The sequence below is a fragment of the Choloepus didactylus genome, chromosome 21, assembly GCF_015220235.1.
Source record: "Choloepus didactylus isolate mChoDid1 chromosome 21, mChoDid1.pri, whole genome shotgun sequence".
Lineage (NCBI taxonomy): Eukaryota > Metazoa > Chordata > Mammalia > Pilosa > Megalonychidae > Choloepus > Choloepus didactylus.
In genome coordinates this window covers 44,919,564-44,943,297 of record NC_051327.1, presented here as the reverse complement: position 1 = coordinate 44,943,297, position 23,734 = coordinate 44,919,564, and the positions used below count along the sequence as shown (strand labels likewise).

At 40.0% G+C, this 23,734-nt stretch overlaps 1 protein-coding gene across 3 annotated transcripts; it reads left to right on the top strand.

Annotated features, from left to right (window-relative positions):
* The first annotated feature begins 1,941 nt into the window (after nt 1–1,941).
* MPV17L (MPV17 mitochondrial inner membrane protein like) lies at nt 1,942–10,546 on the top strand. 3 transcript variants are annotated; one of them, XM_037815326.1, is made up of 5 exons: nt 1,942–2,118; nt 3,996–4,105; nt 5,021–5,091; nt 9,717–9,746; nt 9,829–10,546. In XM_037815326.1, exons 1-5 carry the CDS (start codon nt 1,964–1,966, stop codon nt 10,006–10,008), a joined length of 546 nt encoding a protein of 181 aa, XP_037671254.1. In that variant the 5' UTR covers nt 1,942–1,963; the 3' UTR covers nt 10,009–10,546. The 3 variants fall into 3 exon arrangements, with proteins under 3 accessions (XP_037671254.1, XP_037671255.1, XP_037671253.1); XM_037815325.1 differs by lacking the exons at nt 1,942–2,118; nt 3,996–4,105 and adding an exon at nt 2,206–2,569; XM_037815327.1 differs by lacking the exons at nt 1,942–2,118; nt 3,996–4,105; nt 5,021–5,091 and adding an exon at nt 2,197–2,569.
* Nucleotides 10,547–23,734: the final 13,188 nt, after the last annotated feature.

Here is a 23,734-nt window from a genome sequence, read left to right as displayed (position 1 = left end):
TTTCTCTAATTATCTTGGCTAAGGAAATTATATACGAATCATTAAGGAATTTCTTTTTAACAGAGCCATAATAATTTCCTCTATGGTAGGCAGCAATTAGGTTTTTTTTAAAGTGTTGCAAATACAAATCCTTTCCACATTACATATTTCAGGACCTGGTACATAATGGTGCTCAATAAATACTTATGAACGAGCAAGTATCTGGACAAGCAGATTGTCCTAACCTGTATGTGTTGAGAAATGGGTGGTTTGATTTCAGCTGACACAATCAATTATTATTAGGGGCAACCAGAAAGAGTGAAGAGAAGGAAGACTAGATAAAGATGAGTATGGGAGGCTGAATAAACGACTCCCAAAGGTGTCATGTCCTAATCCCCAGAACCTGTCACTATGTCACCTTACATGGGCAAAAGGGACTTTGCAGATATAATGAAGTTAAGGGTTTGGAGATGTGAAGATTATTCTGGATTATCTGGGTGAGTGGGCCTAATGCAATCACAAGGCAGAAGGGTCAGAGTCAGACAATGGAAACGGAGAGAGAGAGATTGGAGGATACTATGCTGCTGACTTTGAAGATGGAGGATGGAGCCATCAGCCAAGGAATGGGGGCAGCCTCTAGAAGCTGGAAAAGGCAAGGATACCGCTTTTCCCCTGTAGCCTCCTGAAGGAATGCAGTCCTGTGAAATTTAAACTTCTGATCCCCAGATCGGTAAGAGAATAAATTTGTTTCAAGCTCCCACATTTGTGGTAATTCGGTATATCAGCATAGAAAACTAATACAGGGGATATAAGTAATAAGAAAGAGATGTTTTGGTGAGCTAGAAGCCTGCCTAGCTGGAAGGAGTCTGACAGAATGATTTGCTTGAGATCAGTGACAAGGACAGAAGAGGACAGGGGTAGAAATTGGTAAATGGGCAGACAGAAAGATTCAAAGAACACTCAAACAGGCAGATTCCCAAGAATTTTTTTAATTCTTGGGAATGGCAAACTGGGGGACGCTACAAAAGAACTGGCTAGAGTCCCTTGGAGGAGACTAAGAAGCTAGGACAACTCAATATAATGCAATGTAATTCAAGATTGGATGCTGGGCCAGGAAAAGAAAGTTAGTGGAACAACTGGCAATAATTTGAATAAGCACAATAGATTAGGTAATAGTATTGCACCAATGCTTATTTCTTGGCTTTGGTAATTGTACTATGGTTATGTAAAAGTTAATATTTGGGGAAGCTTGGGTGAAGGGTATACAGGAACTTTGCACTATTTTTGCAACTTTTTTGTCAGCTTGAAATTATTTAAAAATGAAAAGTTAAAAAAATTAAAAATGGAATAAAATAGGACAAACCAATAAAAGGGAGAAAAAGGAGAAGGAGAATGTGGTTGGATATGACTAAAGGAAGAAAAAAAAAAAAACGCAGGAAAAGAAGCAAGGAAAAACTGAGTTTCACAAGGCAGGAGAGTTTATCTGTTGCGTTCCCCCGTCCCTGCTTCTGGGATAATGCCTGGTAGCCCAGCATGTTTCAGGAGATGATGTTGAGGCACAAACTCTGAAGGGGAGAAGGCCGTAAGCCTATTGGGCTCCACCTCATGACTTCTTAACTTTTGACAGTTTCCAAGCAAAGTTACATAATCAGCTAGTGTATTGTGGGTGTTGAATGCATGCATCTCCTTGCATACAGACATGTAAAATTCACCACCATTTTGGAAACTGAGATTTGGTATTTCTTATTTTTCCTTTTTAAAAAAACTGAGATACAATTCACATACCATAAAATTCACCAAAGTGTACAATTCAGTGGTTTTTAGTGTGTTCACAAGGTTGTGCAACCGTCACCGCTATCTAATTCCAGGACATGTTCATCACACTCTGATAAGGAACCCGGTGCCCAGTACGCAGTCGCTCCCCGGACCCCTTCCCCTCCCCCCACCCCCGCCCCTGGTAACCAATAATCTACCTTCTGTCTCCATGGATTTGCCTGTTCTAGGCATTTCATATAAATGGAGTCATGCATTATGCGAACCGGCCACTTTTCTAGTGCAGACCCGCCACCGAGACTACGGGATTGGACTGCGCGGACTTAGGGTGGTAGGGGGCCCAATCGCTCTCCTGCGACGGAAGAGGCAGGTGGAGGTGGAGGTGGAGGTGGAGTGGAGGTGGCAGCGGCTGCGGCGTTGGCGCGGAGCGCAGGGGGCGGCCGGCGGGCGTGGCCGGGTCGGCAGTGCAGCGCCGGGGCTGGCTGGCGGCGCCCGCGGCGCGCGGGCATGGCGGGCTGGTGGCGGGCACTGCCGCGCGTGGCCCGGCGCTACCCGTGGCCCTCGAACGTGCTGCTCTACGCCGCGCTCTTCTCGGCGGGCGATGCGCTGCAGCAGCGGCTGCGGGGAGGCCCAACCGACTGGCGCCAGACGCGGTGCGTGGCCACCGTGACCGTGGCCTTCCACGGCAACTTCAACTACGTGTGGCTGCGCCAGCTGGAGCGCGCGCTGCCGGGCCGTGCGCCGCGCGCCGTGTTGGCTAAGGTGCTGTGCGACCAGGCGATCGCCGCGCCGGTCGCTGTCTCGGCCTTCTACGCCGGTGAGGGCGGGCCCGGGGCGCGAGCCGGTCAGGGGGCTGGAGACCCGGGACTGGAGGCTCTCTGAGGAGCCAGGGATTTAGCAACCCGGACTAGGGGCCGGGGACTGAGGGGGAGAAGTTGGGGAGCCGGTGGCAGGAGAGGCCGGGGGCGAATGTGTCTGGGGTTGGGACGGGTTTTCCGTGGGCCTGGGGCTTAGGTCGAGGGCTGGGGGGGGTTCTACAATTTACCCCCAAAAAGGCCCCACTGGAATGCGAGGAGCCCTCTCTTAACCCCATAGCATCTGCAACTCCCGTGGAAAATCCAAAGGGGCTCCAGGACCTTCCGCCTGCGGGCGGGCCCCCTTCTCCACATCAACATGTGAGGGGACCCACAACCAGAGGGCAAGAGCGGGTGGAACCCGAGGTAGGGCTTGGGTCCCCAGAAAATTCATACCCAGCCTGCCTGGGTAACTAGATCTCCCCGCGGGCGTCCCCACCCCGTGTCAAAACCCACAGAAAATGCGAGGGCATCTTGGACCCGTGCCAAGGAGGGCTCTTATACCAGTGATGGTCTGGGGATCCACCTTCCTCAGAAAATCTGCCCTGGGAACGTTTTCTACCCTCCTAAATACCAAGAAAGTGTGGAGAGGCTGTGTGATCCCCATCACCATAGCATCGTCTAGAGCCTTGGGGGAGATGTACTGAGGAATTGGAGGGGGCACGGAAGGAAAGGGCAACTTTTCCCTCAGAAAATTGTCCCCAGGGATCCTGGGCCCAGCCTTGGCATGGGGGATTGCTGCCCCCCCCCAAATGGGAGGGGGCATCCATCGGGAGCTGTCTGTACCTTCTAAACTGGATAAGGGTGGGCAAGTCACCTTTCTTGCCCGTGGATCCTAGTTTCGGGTGCCCCACCAACCCCACAGGAAACCTGAAGGACATGGTTGCCTGTTGCAGTTTTGGTCAATCCCATGGTTGAAGGGTTCTATGGGGTCAGGAGGATGGACAACCTGAGGGCAGGGGGCCCCCCAGTTTATCAGAAAATCTGTGCCTGGACACAGAGTGTTACTCAGGGACTGGATTTGCACACGGTGGCCTTGAACACTGGTGGAAGAGTTTGGGAGCTGGGGCTTTGGAGACCAGATTCCCATTTCATTTTCAAACAACCCAGTGAGGCAGGAACTCTTAACTATCCGCATGTTACAGATAAGGAAACTGAGGTTCGAAGGGCTTAAGTGACTTGCCCAGAGTCAGTAGAATCCGTGCTCTGAGCCACTTCTTATCCATGATGCCCTAATGGTGATAGTGTTGTCAGTGTCCCGGAAACCTGAAAGATGCTACACTAATGGGAGATGCTGCAGTATCGGGGGCTTGAAGAGGCCTGTGGTTCAGGCCTGAGGCCACTGAAGCAGATTCCTGCCCCAATTGCTTCTTTTGTTTTGCTTTTCAGATTTCTGGCCCAGTTTCCCTCTGCCCATGTTAAAGCGAAGGGGGAAGGTGGGAGGGAGTGGAATGGATGTTTCTTCAAGGCACTTCCGACTTGGAAATTGCATGAATCAGGTGATCATTTGTGCCGGGGCCACTTTGGGGAGCCAGTGTAGTAATTACGACAAAGTCTCTGTTTGGGAATCAGATAACTGGGCAGGTCTGGGTCTGCTGTTAACCTCCCTGAGCTCTTTTCCTCCTCTGTAACTGTACCTACCTTGCAGGATTGTTACGAAGGTCAAATAAAATAAGGCACATAAAGTACGTAACATTTAATTGATGCTAGTTAAGCAGAATACCGTATTATCATTATTTGGCAGGGTTTTTCTCATAAGTCTGATTCTAAGATTCCCCCTTATTTTCCCTTCCTCCTAGTAGGGTAGGGGAAGAATTTCTAAAGCACCCTCATTTTTACACCCTTCCTGAAATAGGAGGGTTTTGTCCTTGCTCCCTGAATTTCTTTTCAGGGATATTAAAGACCGGTGTTTTCAAAGTGTTTTTAGAAAGGCTGAGTTGGTGCTGTACTTTGGAACTCTGACTAGAATAACACTGAAGGGAAACCTGTGGTTTCTGGAATAGAGTCCATCAGTGGTTTGTTTGTTTGTTTTTAAAGAATGAAATTAATTTTTTTATTTTAAAAATTTCACAAAAGTTTGGAATGTAGAAAAGAGAAAAAAAAATCACCACAGTCCCACTATCTTAACAAGTGTGCTTTGTGAATTCTCTTAGTTTTTAAAAAATAATCATTCTGCTATAATTCTATATCCTGCTATTCCCACTCCATATTTATCATTCCTTTAAAATTTTATATAGTCTCAGAATGGAGATTATGTTTCTCTTTTCACTGTTGGATCAGAAAGGAGATATTAAGTAAGTGATAGTGGTGGTTACTCTTGCATTTTGAGATAGGAAATTTGAACATGAGCTGTTATACAATTATCTTCCTAGTGAATATTTTAAAATTCTTTTGGTATATGTTTTTGCAAATAGGTATGAGTATTCTCCAGGGAAAGGATGACATATTTTTGGACCTGAAACAGAAATTTTGGAATACATATAAGGTAAGGCAGACTTTTAAAAATGTAATCAAAATCTTTTTGTGTATTTTCAACATTAGATAAATTTTAATAAAAATGTTCTTAAATTAGAGCTCTCATTTGTTAGGCACAAGAGTTTAATATTTTTGTGGAGGTCTTAAATTTTTTTTGAGGGATGAATGAGAAAAGGCTTTAAGAGTCTATATTTTTCATGCATAGGAAAGGAATATCTCTGAGTTTTAGTCAATTTTTGCAATGATTTCTGACTTTATTACATTTTTTGGTATTAGTGATAACAAGTTATGTAGTGAACTTTGGAGCCAAAGGGATTATTCCAAAATGGTAATACTAGAATGTGAGTAGTTTGATGGACTTGTTCCCACATTCAGTGCCAGTGTTTCCAGGTGTACATTCTGCTGAGTCTCTGTGAAAGAACCTTCTAAACATCACAAAGATATTTACAGAGAAAGGTAATATTTCCCAGGGCTATTGTGTTACACTGTTTTCTCAGAACAAAGACATTCAATCCAATCTAATACATTTTTATTTAGTTAAGTAAAATATCCTCAAGTATCCTTAAGGCCTGGCAAAATCAGGGATGCCTTCTCTCTCTGGCCTAGAACATGTTTGATTCTTTTAATCTCAGTGAGATGACTTTTCAGGACTCTGGAAGATACACAGACCGGCCAAGGGTTTCACATGCACTAAATTCCATCAGAAGTAGTATCAGGCTATTTCTGGCTATCCCTGCAATTGCTTCCATTGTCTTCTGTTGAATGAGCCTGTGCTCCTAAACCAGCATCTCCCACTTGAGGACTGGAGGCAGACGGACAGGGAGGTTTTAAGTCCCACTCTTCCCCTGGGCCCAGGTACTCAGGGGTCTGTTATCACAGGGAAAGGAGGTTCTACAACTCTTGTTACTCTTTTGGGCCCATGGTGAAATTCAAATGTGAATTTCTCCTGCCTTCTTTTGGAAAAAGGAACACGTTTCCCCATTACATCATAGATCCTTTGGCAATGTATACATCTAACATTCAAAAAAAGAGTAAGCAAGCCAAACTGTGAAAGGAGGAGGCTTCAAGCAGGGATTTGCAGATGTTTATGATTCTCCTCTCTTATTGCAGATATGCAGGCTGCCTTTTTTTTTTTTTTTTTTTGGCAGAAACATGGGAACCTTTGCATGCCTTTTTAAAGGACAGTGGTCACAATGAGTTAGTCTCATCTATGCCCATGAAAGGAAGTGGGGGGGGGGTACCTGCCCCATTGGGTATTTTCCTAAAGAGCTCCCATAATAAACAATCTATCTGCCAGGCACTGTGCTAGGTGTTGGTGGAAGATACAAAAAAACATAAAAACACAGATACTGTCCTCAAGGAAATTATAGTCTAGTGGAATAGATCAATAAATAAATAGACAAGCATTAACTAGAACTCTCTGAGTTACGCTGTAAGTATGTGCCAGTTCCTATAGAGAGGGGCACTTAGCACAGCTTGGAGGTGGGGTGGGAATCAAGGAAGACTTCCTGGGGGAGATAACGCCTAAGCTGAGCCTTAAAGAACACCACAGGGTTAGGCAAATAATTGGGAGAAGGCCATGCTAGGGGTAGTAGCATGAGCAGACGCAGGAGTGCATAAAATTTGACAGTATTGTCTGCAGGGGAGAAACCATAGCAGTTTGGTACTCCTAGAATATAAAATGCAAGTTATGGAGTAACCGAAAATGTTTTTGGATCTTGGAGAGTGTGGAAACACCATGCCAAGGACCTTGAACTCTACCCTTAGGTGACAACAGCAGGGAAACCGGTTAGGGGACTATTGTAACCAAGTTCACATAAAAAATAATAAAGCAGTGGGCATAGGAATTTGAGAAATATTTAGGAGGTAGCATTAGTAGATCTTGATACTTGATTTGAAGTGGAAGGTAAAAGACAAGAATGAGTCAGGATGACCAACAGATTGCTGGCTTAAGCTATTGCATAGGTGGTGGAAAGGGAGCCAATTTGAGAAGGAAGATAGAAGAGTCCAGTTTTGGAAGTATTGAATTCCAGCTACCTTTGGGATAGTCAAGATGCACAGGCAGAGTTCAGAACTAGAGATACTAGATATGGGAAAAAGCGGGTTACGACAAGGCACTCAATTCAGATTTGATCAGTGAAACGAAGAGCACAAATTGTAGGTGTCAGAAGAAAAGAAACATCCAAAACGAATCTGTTACAAAGGCTTTCTTGTAGCCTGAGGAGTATGTGAGAGTATTGGTGCTTGTGGCTGAGGATCCAGCCTCCGCTCTAACCAGGTTCTTTTGTGAAGGGGTAGGAAGAATGTGCCTACTTTACTTATTTACGTATAGATAGTATGTGAGGTCATTTTTATTCTTTAGCACAGATGCCATGCAATTTCTTTGTCCTTGTACTGGGTGCAATATAAGGGTACAAATATATTATTTCTTAGAAATATGACTGATATTACATTCTTTGTTTTTATAGTTTTCAAAAAAAGTTATTTGGGAATAATTTCAAACTTAAAGTTGCATGAACAGTTCAAAGAAAACCCATATGCCCTTTACCCAGATTCACCTGTTGTTAATATTTTGCCTCATTTGTTTAATCATTTGCTCATTCCATCTTCCTACCTATCCATCCATGCAACCCACCTAGCCATGTTTTTCTGAATCATTTGAGACTAAATTGCACCCAGAATTACCCTTTACCCCTAAATACTTAAGTATCTATTTTCTAAGAATAAGAAGGTTCTCTTATATAACCATAGTACATTTATGAAATTCAATAAATTTAACACCAATACACTACTTTTATCTAATATATTATCCACTTTTGTCAGTTGTCCAAATAATGGCCTTCACAGCATTTCTTTTCCCTCCAATACAGGATTCAGTCTAGGATTAGGTATTGCATTTAGTTCCCATGTCTCTTTAGTCCCCATTAAGCTGGAACATTAACTCAGCCCTTTTTCCTCTTATAACACAGATATTTTTTAAGACTATGGTCCTGCCTGCTTAAAAAAATTAGAATGTTCCTCTTTTGGGATTTGTCTTATATTTCCTCATGGTTCAGGTTAGACATTTTGGGCTGGACCACTCCGTAGGCGATGTTGTGTCCTCAAGGTATCACATCTGGAGGAACACGATATCCAGATGTTATATAGTATGTCAAGGAGTCTGATTTCACACTGTATAGTTATGTCTTTTCCCTTGAAACTAATGAGTAATCTTCAGGGAGGCACTTTAGGACCAGGTAAGTAAATACCCTTTTCCCCATCAGAATATCCCCCCTGGATTTAGCATCTGTTGATGGTTCTGCCTGAACCAGTCTTTACTGTTATGATTGCAAAATGATGATTTTCCAATCCCAACTCTGATCCCACCTTCATCAAGTGGCACTCAGTGTTCTACTCTAAATGAGAGCCCCCTCTTTTCTCCCATTTACCTATGTATTTATTTATTGTCAGTATGGATGTAGGCATTCCCATCCCCCCCCCCCAATGGTTTCATAATTCTTTTCTGTGTTTATTTTTGGGGCTCGACTGTCCCAGATTTGGCCAATGGAAGTTCCTTCAAACTGGCTCCTACATCCCCCAACATTTAATTTTTTTAACCTCTTCATTACTTTCTGGAATAACAAGATTGTTACAGGCTCATATTGTACCTACTGTGCCCCATCCCTGGAATCAGTCATTTTTCCAAGGAGCCCTGATTTCCTTTTAGTAGGAAATAGTATTGGAGCCCGAGAGCTGACAAGAAACTCTTTGTAATAAGAAGTAAAAACCCACGTATGGTTGAGTTTAGTCCATTGACCACTTTTGCTAAAGTAGTAAATTCTTAAATGAATATATACTTTAAATAGCTTTTATTGCAACTGTTTACTATAGAAACTATAAAATACAGATTAGTAAAAAATAAGAAAATAATTGTTCTGTAATACCACTTTTAAGGACTGTCTTGAAGGCCTCTAGCTTTTTATTTGTTTTCTTTTGTACTTATTAAATTTTTATTTTTATTAAATAAAAACTCCGTAACGATGGCTTTTTTTTTTTTTACCGGAATGTACAGCTTAAAGCCTGTTAAAATAAGTATATCTAAAATATTTTGTAATACACAAACGTGTTAGCTAAATTTGTTCTTTAGCATGAAGTAGTTTGAATATATTATTAGCAAACAATTCCAAAAGAGTGGTTTTGTATACAGTTGTGGGGTTTTTGGTATATATTTTTTTTTGTTTTTTTGTTTTTTTTTTTTTGGTATATAGTTTTAAGAATTCATTGATTGATTCAGTATTTCATAAACATATTCCTGCATCATTTGCTTCTGCCAACAGAAAAATTGCAATTCATAAGTATATGTTTTATTTAGAAACCGGTCCAAAATTGTTACTGATTCTGATAGACTTTTCATTCTGGACCTATGAATGTAACTAACAAAAATGTCTCATACCCAACAGCTTTTTCACAACCCCGTACCCCCTCTACTCTAGAGCCTTAGGTTAGTAAAATAGTCTGATTTAAGCAGTTTAGTCTGTAATATAATGACACCTTGGTATTCTGCTTCCTGTTATTTCCTAATCTTTTATAGATTGAACCCGAGGGATTATTTTGTGTAATTAATACGCACTCTAATATAGTTTTTCTGTATTCCAGAGTGGTCTGTTTTACTGGCCTTTTGTACAGGTGAGTTTCAAACCTCCTCAGAATGCTAACTCATGGTTTCGGTTTATATGGAGCCCTAACAAATTCTTTCTCTCTGTTCCAGTTGACGAACTTCTGCTTTGTTCCCGTTCACTGGAGAACAGCTTACACTGGACTCTGTGGTTTTCTCTGGGCCACTTTCCTGTGCTTTTCACAGCAAAGTGGTGATGGCACATTGAAGTCGGCTTTCACCTTCCTTCACATTAAGGAGGCCAGTGCAGTTAAAAGGCCCTCAGAGAAATAAATCAGACACTCCTCCCATAAAGCAACTAAATTTGCCTAAAATGCAGCGGATTGCCCTCAGATAAAATATTTTCTTATTTACCAGTTATGTGCTTCATTTTGAAGAATTACTATTATATAGACCCAGTTATTAGAATTATCACTGATAATTTTAAGTTTTATTCAAACCACCTGTTTTTGTTTCAGTCCAGCTTGAAAGTATAAAAAGCGTGGGGCTTCTTTTACTTCTGTAATATTTTCACTTCTCTGATATTTTGATTATTATTGATAACAGTGACAGTATGCCATTTTGTAATTATTAATCTTTCTATTCTAATATTTTATTACCAGTTGATTTAAGGCACCCTAGTTTTGATTATGTATATCTCTATTGTAAAATCTTTTGGGTCGGATTACTTTTTGTACCAAAAGTCATTCTATAGTAAAGTCCTCTTTATATAGAATTCAATCAAGGAGAAGAGAGAATAACCAGATCCCCTCCCCCAAAATACTGCATAATAATTTATTGTTTTGATGATATTAAAAGTTCTCTAAGTACATTTTTTTTTGTGTTATATGTTGCCTTTATTTTTTTTTTATCATCATTTTATTGAGATATATTCACATACCACGCAGTCATACAAAACAAATTGTACTTTCGATTGTTTACAGTACCATTACATAGTTGTACATTCATCACCTAAATCAATCCCTGACACCTTCATTAGCACACACACAAAAATAACAAGAATAATAATTAGAGTGAAAAAGAGCAATTGAAGTAAAAAAGAACACTGGGTACCTTTGTCTGTTTGTTTCCTTCCCCTACTTTTCTACACATCCATCCATAAACTAGACAAAGTGGAGTTTGGTCCTTATGGCTTTCCCAATCCCACTGTCACCCCTCATAAGCTACATTTTTATACAACTGTCTTCGAGATTCATGGGTTCTGGGTTGTAGTTTAATAGTTTCAGGTATCCACCACCAGCTACCCCAATTCTTTAGAACCTAAAAAAGGTTGTCTAAAGTGTGCGTAAGAGTGCCCACCAGAGTGATCTCTCGGCTCGTTTTGGAATCTCTCTGCCACTGAAGCTTATTTCATTTCCTTTCACATCCCCCTTTTGGTCAAGAAGATGTTCTCCATCCCACGATGCCAGGTCTACATTCCTCCCCGGGAGTCATATTCCACGTTGCCAGGGAGATTCACTTCCCTGGGTGTCTGATCCCATGTAGGGGGGAGGGCAGTGATTTCACCTTTCAAGTTGGCTTAGCCAGAGAGAGAGGGCCACATCTGAGCAACAAAGAGGCATTCAGGAGGAGACTCTTAGGCACAAATACAGGGAGGCCTAGCCTCTCCTTTGCAGCAACCGTCTTCCCAAGGGTAAAACTTATGGTAGAGGGCTCAACCCATTAAACCACCAGTCCCCTATGTCTGTGGTCATGTTAGCAACCATGGAGGTGGGGTAGGCGAATACCCCTGCATTCTCCACAGGCTCCTCAAGGGGGCACTACATCTTTTTTTTTTTTTTTCCTTGTTTGTCTTTTTTCTTTTTTTTTTTTTTTTTAACTTTCCCTTCTTTTTTAAATCAACTGTATGAAAAAAAAGTTAAGAAGAAAACAAACATACAATAAAAGAACATTTCAAAGAGACCATAGCAAGGGAGTAAGAAAAAGACAACTAACCTAAGATAACTGCTTAACTTCCAACATGTTCCTACTTTACCCCAAGAAAGTTACATAATATAGCAACATTTCAGTGAATTTGTTCCTACTACATCCATCAGAAATTAACAGACCATAGTCATTTCTGGGCATCCCCAGAACGTTAAATAGTTTATCTGTTCTTCTTGGATTATTGTTCCCCCTTCCTTAATTGCTCTCTACTGCTAGTTCCCCTACATTCTACATTATAAACCATTTGTTTTACATTTTTCAAAGTTCACATTAGTGGTAGCATATAATATTTCTCTTTTTGTGCCTGGCTTATTTCGCTCAGCATTATGTCTTCAAGGTTCATCCATGTTGTCATATGTTTTACCAGATCGTTCCTTCTTACTGCCGCGTAGTATTCCATCGTGTGTATATACCACATTTTATTTATCCACTCATCTGTTGAAGGACATTTGGGTTGTTTCCATCTCTTGGCAATTGTGAATAATGCTGCTATGAACATTGGCGTGCAGATATCTGTTCGTGTCACTGCTTTCCGATCTTCCGGGTATATACCGAGAAGTGCAATCGCTAGATCGAATGGTAGCTCTATATCTAGTTTTCTAAGGAACTGCCAGACTGACTTCCAGAGTGGCTGAACCATTATACAGTCCCACCAACAATGAATAAGAGTTCCAATTTCTCCACATCCCCTCCAGCATTTGTAGTTTCCTGTTTGTTTAATGGCAGCCATTCTAACCGGTGTTAGATGGTATCTCATTGTGGTCTTAATTTGCATCTCTCTAATAGCTAGTGAAGCTGAACATTTTTTCATGTGTTTCTTGGCCATTTGTATTTCCTCTTCAGAGAACTGTCTTTTCATATCTTTTGCCCATTTTATAATTGGGCTGTCTGTACTATTATCATTGAGTTGTAGGATTTCTTTATATATGCACGATATCAGTCTTTTGTCAGATACATGGTTTCCAAAAATTTTTTCCCATTGAGTTGGTTGCCTCTTTACCTTTTTGAGAAATTCCTTTGAGGTGCAGAAACTTCTAAGCTTGAGGAGTTCCCATTTATCTATTTTCTCTTTTGTTGCTTGTGCTTTGGGTGTAAAGTCTAGGAAGTGGCCTCCTAATACAAGGTCTTGAAGATGTTTTCCTACATTATCTTCCAGGAGTTTAATGGTACTTTCTTTTATATTGAGATCTTTGGTCCATTTTGAGTTAATTTTTGTGTAGGGGGTGAGGTAGGGGTCCTCTTTCATTCTTTTGGATATGGATATCCAACTCTCCCAGCCCCATTTGTTGAAAAGACCATTATGGCTCAGTTCGGTGACTTTGGGGGCCTTATCAAAGATCAGTCGGCCATAGATCTGAGGGTCTATCTCTGAATTCTCAATTCGATTCCATTGATCTATATGTCTATCTTTGTGCCAGTACCATGCTGTTTTGGCAACTGTGGCTTTATAATAAGCTTCAAAGTCAGGGAGTGTAAGTCCTCCCACTTCGTTTTTTTTTTTTAGAGTGTCTTTGGCAATTCGAGGCATCTTCCCTTTCCAAATAAATTTGATAACTAGCTTTTCCAAGTCTGCAAAGTAGGTTGTTGGAATTTTGATTGGGATTGCATTGAATCTATAGATGAGTTTGGGTAGAATTGACATCTTAATGACATTTAGCCTTCCTATCCATGAACATGGAATATTTTTCCATCTTTTAAGGTCCCCTTCTATTTCTTTTAGTAGAGTTATGTAGTTTTCTTTGTATAGGTCTTTTACATCTTTGGTTAAGTTTATTCCTAGGTACTTGATTTTTTTAGTTGCTATTGAAAATGGTATCTTTTTCTTGAGTGTCTCTTCAGTTTGTTCATTTCTAGCATATAGAAACATTACTGACTTATGTGCATTAATCTTGTATCCCGCTACATTGCTAAATTTGTTTATTAGCTCTAGTAGGTGTATCGTTGATTTCTCAGGGTTTTCTAGATATAAGATCATATCATCTGCAAACAATGACAGTTTTACTTCTTCTTTTCCAATTTGGATGCCTTTTATTTCTTTGTCTTGCCGGATTGCCCTGGCTAGCACTTCCAGCACAATGTTGAATAACAGTGGTGACAGCGGGCATCCTTGTCTTGTTCCTGATCTTAGAGGGAAGGCTTTCAGTCTCTCACCATTGAGTACTATGCTGGCTGTGGGTTTTTCATATATGCTCTTTATCATGTTGAGGAAGTTTCCTTCAATTCCTACCTTTTGAAGTGTTTTTATCAAAAAGGGATGTTGGATTTTGTCAAATGCTTTTTCAGCATCTATTGAGATGATCAATTGATTTTTCCCTTTCGAGTTTTTAATGTGTTGTAATACATTGATTGTTTTTCTTATGTTGAACCATCCTTGCATGCCTGGAATGAACCCCACTTGGTCATGGTGTATGATTTTTTTAATGTGTCTTTGGATTCGATTTGCAAGTATTTTGTTGAGGATTTTTGCATCTATATTCATTAGGGAGATTGGCCGGTAGTTTTCCTTTTTTGTAGCATCTTTGCCTGGTTTTGGTATTAGACTGATGTTAGCTTCATAAAATGAGTTAGGTAGTGTTCCATTTTTTTCAATGTTTTGAAAGAGTTTGAGTAAGATTGGTGTCAGTTCTTTCTGGAAAGTTTGGTAGAATTCCCCTGTGAAGCCATCTGGCCCTGGGCATTTATTTGTGGGAAGATTTTTGATGACTGATTGGATCTCTTTGCTTGTGATGGGTTGGTTGAGGTCTTCTATTTCTTCTCTGGTCAGTCTAGGTTGTTCATATGTTTCCAGGAAATTGTCCATTTCTTCTACATTATCCAGTTTGTTGCCATACAGTTGTTCATAATATCCTCTTATAATTTTTTTAATTTCTTCAGGATCTGCAGTTATGTCACCTTTTTCCTTCATTATTTTGTTTATATGGGTCTTCTCTCTTTTTGATTTTGTCAGTCTAGCTAGGGGCTTGTCAATCTTGTTGATCTTCTCAAAGAACCAACTTTTGGTGATATTTATCTTCTCTATTGTTTTTTTGTTCTCTATGTCATTTATTTCTGCTTTAATCCTTGTTATTTCCTTTCTTGTACTTGGTTTAGGATTGGTTTGCTGTTCATTTTCTAGCTTCTTCAGTTGATCCATTAGATCTTTGATTTTGGCTCTTTCTTCCTTTTTAATATATGCGTTTAGTGCTATAAATTTCCCCCTTAGCACTGCTTTTGCTGCATCCCATAGGTTTTGGTATGTTGTGTTCTCATTTTCATTTGTCTCTATATATTTAGCAATTTCTCTTGCTATTTCTTCTTTAACCCACTGATTGTTTAGGAGTGTGTTGTTTAACCTCCAGGTATTTGTGAATTTTCTAAGTCTCTGATGGTTATTGACTTCTAATTGTATTCCATTGTGGTCAGAGAATGTGCTTTGAATAATTTCAATCTTTTTAAATTTATTGAGGCTTGTTTTATGTCCCAGCATATGATCTATTCTGGAGAAAGTTCCGTGAGCACTAGAAAAGTATGTGTATCCTGGTGATTTGGGATGTAATGTCCTGTATATGTCTGTTAAATCTAATTCATTTATCAGATTGTTTAGGTTTTCAATTTCCTTATTGGTCTTCTGTCTGGTTGATCTATCTATAGGAGAGAGTGATGTGTTGAAGTCTCCCACAATTATTGTGGAAACATCAATTGCTTCCTTTAGTTTTGCCAGTGTTTCTCTCATGTATTTTGTGGCACCTTGATTGGGTGCATAGACGTTTACGATTGTTATTTCTTCTTGCTGAATTGCCCCTTTTATTAGTATGTAGTGGCCTTTTTTGTCTCTCAAAACATCCCTGCATTTGAAGTCTATTTTATCTGAGATTAATATTGCTACACCTGCTTTCTTTTGGCTGTAGCTTGCATGAAATATTTTTTTCCATCCTTTCACTTTCAGTTTCTTTGTGTCCCTGTGTCTAAGATGAGTCTCTTGTATGCAACATATTGATGGTTCATTTTTTTTGATCCATTCTGCGAATCTGTATCTTTTAATTGGGGACTTTAATCCATTTACATTCAACGTTAAAACCGTGAAGGCATTTCTTGAATCGGCCATCTTATCCTTTGGATTATGTTTACCATATTTTTCCCTCTCTCTATTAATATCCTTTATTGTACCCATACCGAATCTCTTTAGTACTGAACCTTTCTCCAAGTCTCTCTGTCCTGTCTTTGTTTCTCTGTCTGTACGGCTCCCTTTAGTATCTCCAGTAGGGCAGGTCTCTTGTTAGCAAATTCTCTCAGCATTTCTTTGTCTGTGAAAAATTTAAGCTCTCCCTCAAATTTGAAGGAGAGCTTTGCTGGATAAAGTATTCTTGGCTGGAAATTCCTCTCACTCAGAATTTTAAATATATTGTGCCACTGCCTTCTTGCCTCCATGGTGGCTGCTGAGTAGTCACTACTTAGTCTTATGCTGTTTCCTTTGTATGTGGTGAATTGCTTTTCTCTTGCTGCTTTCAGAACTTGCTCCTTCTCTTCTATGTTTGACAGTGTGATCAGTATATGTCTCGGAGTGGGTTTTTTTGGATTTATTCTATTTGGAGTTCGCTGAGCATTTATGATTTGTGTATTTATGTTGTTTAGAAGATTTGGGAAGTTTTCCCCAACAATTTCTTTGAATACTCTTCCTAGACCTTTACCCTTTTCTTCCCCTTCTGGGACACCAATGAGTCTTATATTCGGACGTTTCATATTATCTATCATATCCCTGAGGTCCATTTCGAGTTTTTCAATTTTTTTCCTCATTCTTTCTTTTATGCTTTCACTTTCCATTCTGTCATCTTCCAGGTCACTGATTCGTTGTTCAACTTCCTCTAGTCTTGTACTATGAGTGTCCAGAATCTTTTTAATTTGGTCTACAGTTTCTTTAATTTCCATAAGATCATCCATTTTTTTATTTAGTCTTGCAATGTCTTCTTTATGCTCTTCTAGGGTCTTCTTGATTTCCTTCATATCCCGTACTAGGGTCTCATTGTTCATCTTTAGTTCTTTGAGTAGCTGCTCTAGGTGCTGTGTCTCTTCTGGTCTTTTGATTTGGGTGCTTGGGCTTGGGTTATCCATATCGTCTGGTTTTTTTCATATGCTTTATAATTTTCTGTTGTTTTTGGCCTCGTGGCATTTGTTGAACTTGATAGGGTTCTTTTAGGGTTTGTAGACCTATTGAAGTCCTTATCTCTAATTTATCAGATCTACAGCTTCGTGGAGTACACTTTCTCTAACTAACCAGCAGGTGGCGTCCATGAGCCACCTGTTCTCCACAAGCCAGATCTCCCCTGCTCAGCCTTTTTGGTGAGTGGGGGAGTGAGTCTTGTGGGGCCCAATTGGTGTACCAAGCTTGCGTGTGTAGTTGGTGTTGCCTGCCCTGTATGTGGGGCGTGTTTCTGGGCAGTCGGGGAGGGGGGGTGGCCCTAACAATCAAATCTCCCTGATGATCCTGGAGTTTTAAAGCTGCTGCAATAGTCTAATCCTTCAGTTCAGTCCTGCCACAGTTTGTCTCTGCTACTGACCCACAAGTCTTTGGTATTGGCGTATGGCTCCTGAGACTTGCAAGTGGGCCCCTCTTCCAGGCTGTGCACCCCGGGTCCTCTGTTGAGGGATGACTGTGCTATGTCACAGGTGAGTGCCATCCCCCCAGGGCAGTTCTGGGCTGCTGGGCTGTGTAGGGACGCTCCCAGTCCGCTCAAATGATGGCTGAATGGGGCTTTGTTAATTCACACTGCTCCACCTTCCCAGCTCTGGGAGATTCAGCTGAGGTTGCAGGGAAGGCTAATGTCCACGCCCAGTTTTGTGGTGTGTGCCTGTTATTTGAAGCACTTCCGTCACACTGGGTTGTCTGTGGCAGCTCTGGGCTATGGGGCTGGCGATGTGCAGGAGTGTTTCCTGTCCACCAGGATGGTGGCTGTGAGCGGACACCCCCCTTTTCTTGGGAAGTTGTGTTGTTTAGTGAATTTTCTCAGCCACTGGATTATTGCCTTTTGTCTCAGAGCTCTCTTAGTTGTGCTCTTGACTTGACGTGCCCAAATTGCAATTCTTTGAAGCTTTCTGTATTGAGCTTCTTAGAGTAATTGTTTTAGAAAAAGCAAAAAGGATTTAAAAAAAAAAAAAAAAAAAAAAAACGGCCCTCCTCAGAGATCTAATGGGTTATTGAAATGCTAATAGACAAAGCAACCAGGGCCATTAAGGAAAGGTGCACAGGGCAGAGAGATCAGCTTTGCTTCGGGATTTGCATATGCGCCTCAAAGCCTGAGCTCCGCCCTTCCCCTTTCTGTGTTCACCAGAACTCCAAAAATCCTCTGCTTTTATTTTGGAGTTTTCCGTGTTGTTTTTTTTCTATGCCTGTCTCCTCTCTGCTGGGCTGGCTGCTCTCAGAGTCTCTGGTGTCTGGTCTCAGTCTATCTATGGTTGGAGTTTGAATCAGTAGAATGAGTTTTCTATAAGAGCAGCCACTGCAGTTCTCCCTTCTCCTTCCCGGAGCTGACAGCCCCTCCTCCCCCGGGACTGAGCCTAGCAGGGAGGGGCGCGAGTCCTCTGGCCGCAAAAACTTACAGATTTCGCTGATCTCAGCAGTTCCACGTTTTCATGAGTGTTGTATGAAGTATGCCCAAAGACAGATTGCTCTGTGGTGTCCAGTCCACGCAGTTCCTGGCTTTTTTTCTAAGTACATTTTGTATCATCAAAAAAAGAATATCTGTATCAAATATATTTTTTCTTCTACTTTTATAATTTCTAAGTTAAATATCTTTAATGATTTTTGAATATTGTCAGCCACTCAAAGCATCTCATTTCCTAGACATACTAAATAAAAAGACATTTGGCTTCCTAATGAGATGTATTGAGTGAAGTTTTTAATAAATGAATTTTTCTTCCTCTGGAAGTTAAAAATCTAACTTATGGGGCTCCAGGGAAAATGGTTTCACCATAGTTTTTACAAATCCAATGCTTTCAAATAAATCTTTATTCTTTAATGTAGACATGAGAAATTTGATTCAATCTTTCATGTTTATTCAGTTTGTCTAAATTCAGAACCAGTGGGTTTCAAAATTATATTACTATCTCAAGAAGTTTCAACAGATTTCACCTAAGAATTAAACTACAGTCCTGTTGCTTTCAATGGAGTATTTCACAAATTTCAAAATGTGTAGCATTGAACGATTAATCAATTTATATTAAGATTTTTATATTTAAGATTAGTTTAAGAATTTATACCTAAAACTTTAAGCACATAATTTGTATAAATTTATATAAATCATAAGTATTTAACTTCAAAGTATATAATTTATTTAGCTCTTCAAAAGATATTTAATTTGCTTAAAGCTGCTGCTGAATTTAATATGTATTAACTTATTTACATTATTGGGACAATCAGAAGAAAATTTCTAGATGGTTTAATTATGAAATAATTTATTTGCATTGTTTTAAAAGTAGTTCATACAACAGAAAAGCTATTTTACAATGCATAAGACAAATTTTATCATTGTAAAAGTATACTCGGAGTAATTATAGTAACTACTACCTGGCAGTCTTTTAGATGAGCTTCAACATTACTTTTATAATGGAAGAATGGTGTTTGTATTTTGAATAAAAATACTTGGGAACAAGCCATAGGATAACCTTGTTTATCCTGTCAAGGGGAAGAAGGCATATTATTCACAAAAGTTACAGGGTTTGATAGTCTTTGCTCAATGGTGTGTTACTCTATCCTATGGAGACTATGTAATATTTTAGTATTCTCCAGATTTTTGCAAATAATATACTTTAATTTTCATGCGTGAATATTTTTGGGTTTTGGTGTGATAAATAGAACTTTTTCCAGCTAATACAATCGTTTTAAACTATTGCTATCTTTAGTAAAACAAACCTTAGAACTTCCAACATTTAAAACAGCATCCAGCCCCCACCCTTTCTCCTAGGTTTCACAGTTTCCTAGGATTTCTTTTACTTTGTTCTGTGATGCCCCACCATGCAGCTCTGACCCCATGGTTGCACAGGCAAAGGAAAACCCTATAATTTATTTCCCTTAGCAGAGTTGAGATAGTCTGGATTTTCAAAACAACTTTACTTACTACTTATGGAAAACAAAAGTGAAATTTGGAGGATACCAAAAGCATTAAAAAAACAGCAAAGACAACAAAAACAAGAAAAAACCCTTACAGATACTGATTTCTGATCTTCTCACAGTTACCTTGAACTCAGGGCTCACAGATCCTGTCTTTGTCCAGATATTTGAGGGATCTACCCTCTTACCCTAACACTGCCTTGCCAGTGTTCCTTCTTTTCTGTTTCCCAGATTGTCACCACATGATAATACCATTTAACCATTTACCACCAGGTAGCTGTCTTCTTGACCCTGCTATCATTAAAAGTGAGACCTTGTAAGTTCCATCTTTTCAAACTCCTGGTTTCCATTTCCAGTCTCAGAGATATTTCTTTTACCCAGATAAATGATTAATTTCTCAGTTCAGGGGAGAGCTGTCACTCCACCCAAATGTGTGTGACTATCATGTACAGTCCACCAGCATAACCATAGCTAGATAAGATAACCATAACCCTCAGTAAGCAAATCAACAAATATTATTAAATGACCAATGAAGAGAATAAACAACATGGTGTTCCTTGTGTTCAAGAAATTCGCAGTCTAGTTTGGAGTATAAATTATAAATATTGAGAATTACAGGTTCTTGGGACATTAATCCAATCCATCCGATGCTCGAACAGCATCTGTGACCAGGGATCAATGGAAAGCTTGACTCCTATTCTAGTCAAGCCACCCCATAGATTAGTGGTATAAGCCAGCAGGTCCTGTGAGCTTCAGGGGAAGGAAATCATGGTGCTTTGGGTAATCTGGGAAGATTTTGTGGAGGAGATGCTTGAGGCAGGTTGTGGTAGGCCGATTTACATACCCCAGAAAAAAATAAACAAACATGTTCTCAATCTCAATCCCATCCCTGTGGGTGGACCTTTTGAAGATGTTACTTTTAGTTAAGGTGTGGCCACCTGCATCAAGATGGGTCTTAATAAAGGTGGTCTTAATAATGAGGATGGAGGCCTTATAAAGAGAAAGTTATGGGGAGGAGCCAGAAGCAGGGAGCCAGCAGTCAGTGGAACCCAGAAGAGAAAAAGAGAGGACATCGCCATGTCACACCAGGCGGGGATACAAGCCACGAAACCCAAGGATCACCGGCCAGCCAGAAAGTTTCTGACCCCAGGAGGAAGCAAGCCTAGCCTCTAAAACGGTGAGCCAATAAATTCCCTTTGTTAAACCAACCCATTGTGTGGTAATTGTCTTAGCAGCCTGGAAACTAAGACACTGTTCTCAAAATTGCAAGATGATATGAGTCTCTGAAAGAGAGTGGTGATTGTAGGATGAGATGAGATCTTAAAGAAGATTAGTAAAGGAAATAAAAGGTATTTACTAAGTTCTAACATAAAAAGATGAGTAAAGGAAATAAAAGGTATTTAAGTTCTAACATAAAAAGGAATTTCCATTTGTTAGCTTTGAGTAATGCAGATGTTTTTGTCCAGCTTACTTATAATTTTAAATCACGCATAACTTGCAATTTGTTGGTCTTTTTTAATTTGTAGGAAAATTAGTTAAGAGTTGTTCCCTTTTGTCTATAGCATAGCATAATACCAAATTTGAGAGTGAAATGTGAAAACCTTTTTGTAAGAATTCCATATTTTTTTCAAAAGTTGTTCAGTAAGATGATTCAGTGGACAAAGTAAGTGATTATTTGCTCACAGTATAGTCAGTGCAATTTGGCATTTGGGGATTCATCAAAATGAAGTGTCTTTAGGAAAACTTAATTATTATATTATTTGTATTGATGTTCTTCAGGCCAGAATAATAAAACTGTCTGATGAATGAAAGTAATTACAGCTATTAAAAGTTAGAGTTCAAAGAGGAAAAGTTTCATGTTCTAGTACTTCATTAATTATTGTAATTTTGGTTTCTAATACTTTGAGGGAAAAATGTTTTCTATTTCTTTCACATTAAAAACATTATAGATAAAGAAAATTTGGTATTTTAAGTTGTATCTAAATAGGGCCTCCAGATCAACTATTTTAACTAAATTAACCAAATTAAATTGACCCAGAAGTACAATTTATTTCATACCTAGTTATTATGCACTTTAATTGTTTACCGTTTTTCTTCCAAGGGCCATCAGCCCTTAGGATTCATTTGAAGCTATCAAAAAGTATTTTTTGCTCCCTGAGTAACTGATTCTTAGTTCACTGGAATTTTATGTGAATTTTCAGAGTGTTTGTCAAAATAAAACAAATTATATCCACAGCATGCTTAGCAATTTATTCTGGAGCCAGCTTTCTTTTAAAATTAGGTACATCTTCTGAGTATTAGAAAGTTTTTGTGCCTGAAGACTTTGACCTTGCATTGACTACATTTAAGCCAGTTTTACCCATAAGTATAGACTCCAAGAAAACCGAACCACCAAAAGTACAATTGGAACTATTGGAAAGTTCTCTTTCAACTGTCAACCACAAATAAGTGAAAGAGGAAACTTGGATTTTAAAGATTAAGGTTGTATCTGGAGCTTAAAGATAAAGAGCAGATGAAAAACCATGAATTGTAGCTAAGTGAATAGAAGGACATAATTAATAACAGTAATATTTTGGGTATGTATCAAGTAAAAGTTTGTCACTTTCTAATTATCTCCCCCTTTCCTTATTTCAGTCTTTCCTTATCTGAATCTTTATTCATCCACATCTTCCTTCCTCTTTCACTGTTAGTTGGCCATATCAAACTCCCTTCTCCACCACCCCTCCACCCCCATGTTCCCTTCTGTGACCACCCAAAAGCTCCAGGGAGGCAAGATAATTGCCATGACATTAGGTACCAGACCATTTAAGTGACATGACAGCCATGCTTAGAGGGATGGTAGCAGAGGCCCCTCTCTACTACCCAGAGGGTCTCTGAGAGACGAACATGAGGAAGGGACCAGTCCAAGGAGAACTGTGAAGTGATTAAACATTATTAGGTGCCCCTTTCTTTTCCGAGACCCTCTCCTTCCTCCAGGTGCCCTTTCCCTTTCATTCTCTCTGGCTAGAGTGCCATAGCTTCCAAATTAGTTCTCCTCCCTTTTCTTGCCTCTCAAAACTCCTGTTCTTTTCATATGGCTGATTTCAGCAAGGTGTTAGAAAAGAAGGCTTATTAAGCTAATTTACTGAGATTGGATGACAGCCTTTCTAGCTGAATTCTTTTTATTGCTAACACAAATTAATCTCTGGATAGAATTTCAGGAAATATTGCTGTGGGAGGAGAGAAGAAAGGTGTATTCTGGCAGGAGATTTTTCTGATATACTTTATATCTTGCTATCTACTTCCCATTGAATTGCAACCAGCCTGGGAAAGACCATTGCAATCTATTGTGTGCCCTCCACACTGTGCATTGTCTGTTGCACATGTATATTTCCTACTACTGTGAGCTTCTTGAGGAAAGAATAAGTTTCTTAGTCATATTTGTACCTGAAATGTCCAGCAAATGTCTGGCTCATGGCAAGAACTCTGAAATGTTGTTGAATGAATGGAAGTGTGGTTTGTGGTTTCTCTTCTCTTTCTCTTTCCTTCTTGACTGGTTCTGAGAGGTCTGGCCTGATCTGCCTCTCACTTTCCTCTCTATGCTATCCAGCATTAAACTCAGCACAGCCCAGACTGTCACCTCTTCCAGGCCCCCAGCTTAGGAAATTATTTTGTTTTCTTGGGTAGATTTACTTCTCCAGGCCCATTTTGCACATTTCCCTCAGAAAACCATTTCTTCACGTCCCTCACTGGCATCACAGGACTAGAGTGTTTGTCTCTGAGGGTTGAGTGGAATCTTAGTGGCTGCATTGTGAGTATCATACATCCTTCCCTAAACCACTGGATAAACCTTGTTCACGTGGTTTGTGGTTCACAGTGTGGTTGTCTGGGGGCTGATGAGTACCAGCTCACAAGTATTGCAGAATTATTGTGAAACGACTTCCTGGAACCCCTGAAATCATAGTAGATGATCACGTACTCTTCCCACAGCTAATCTGTAGGACAAGAAAA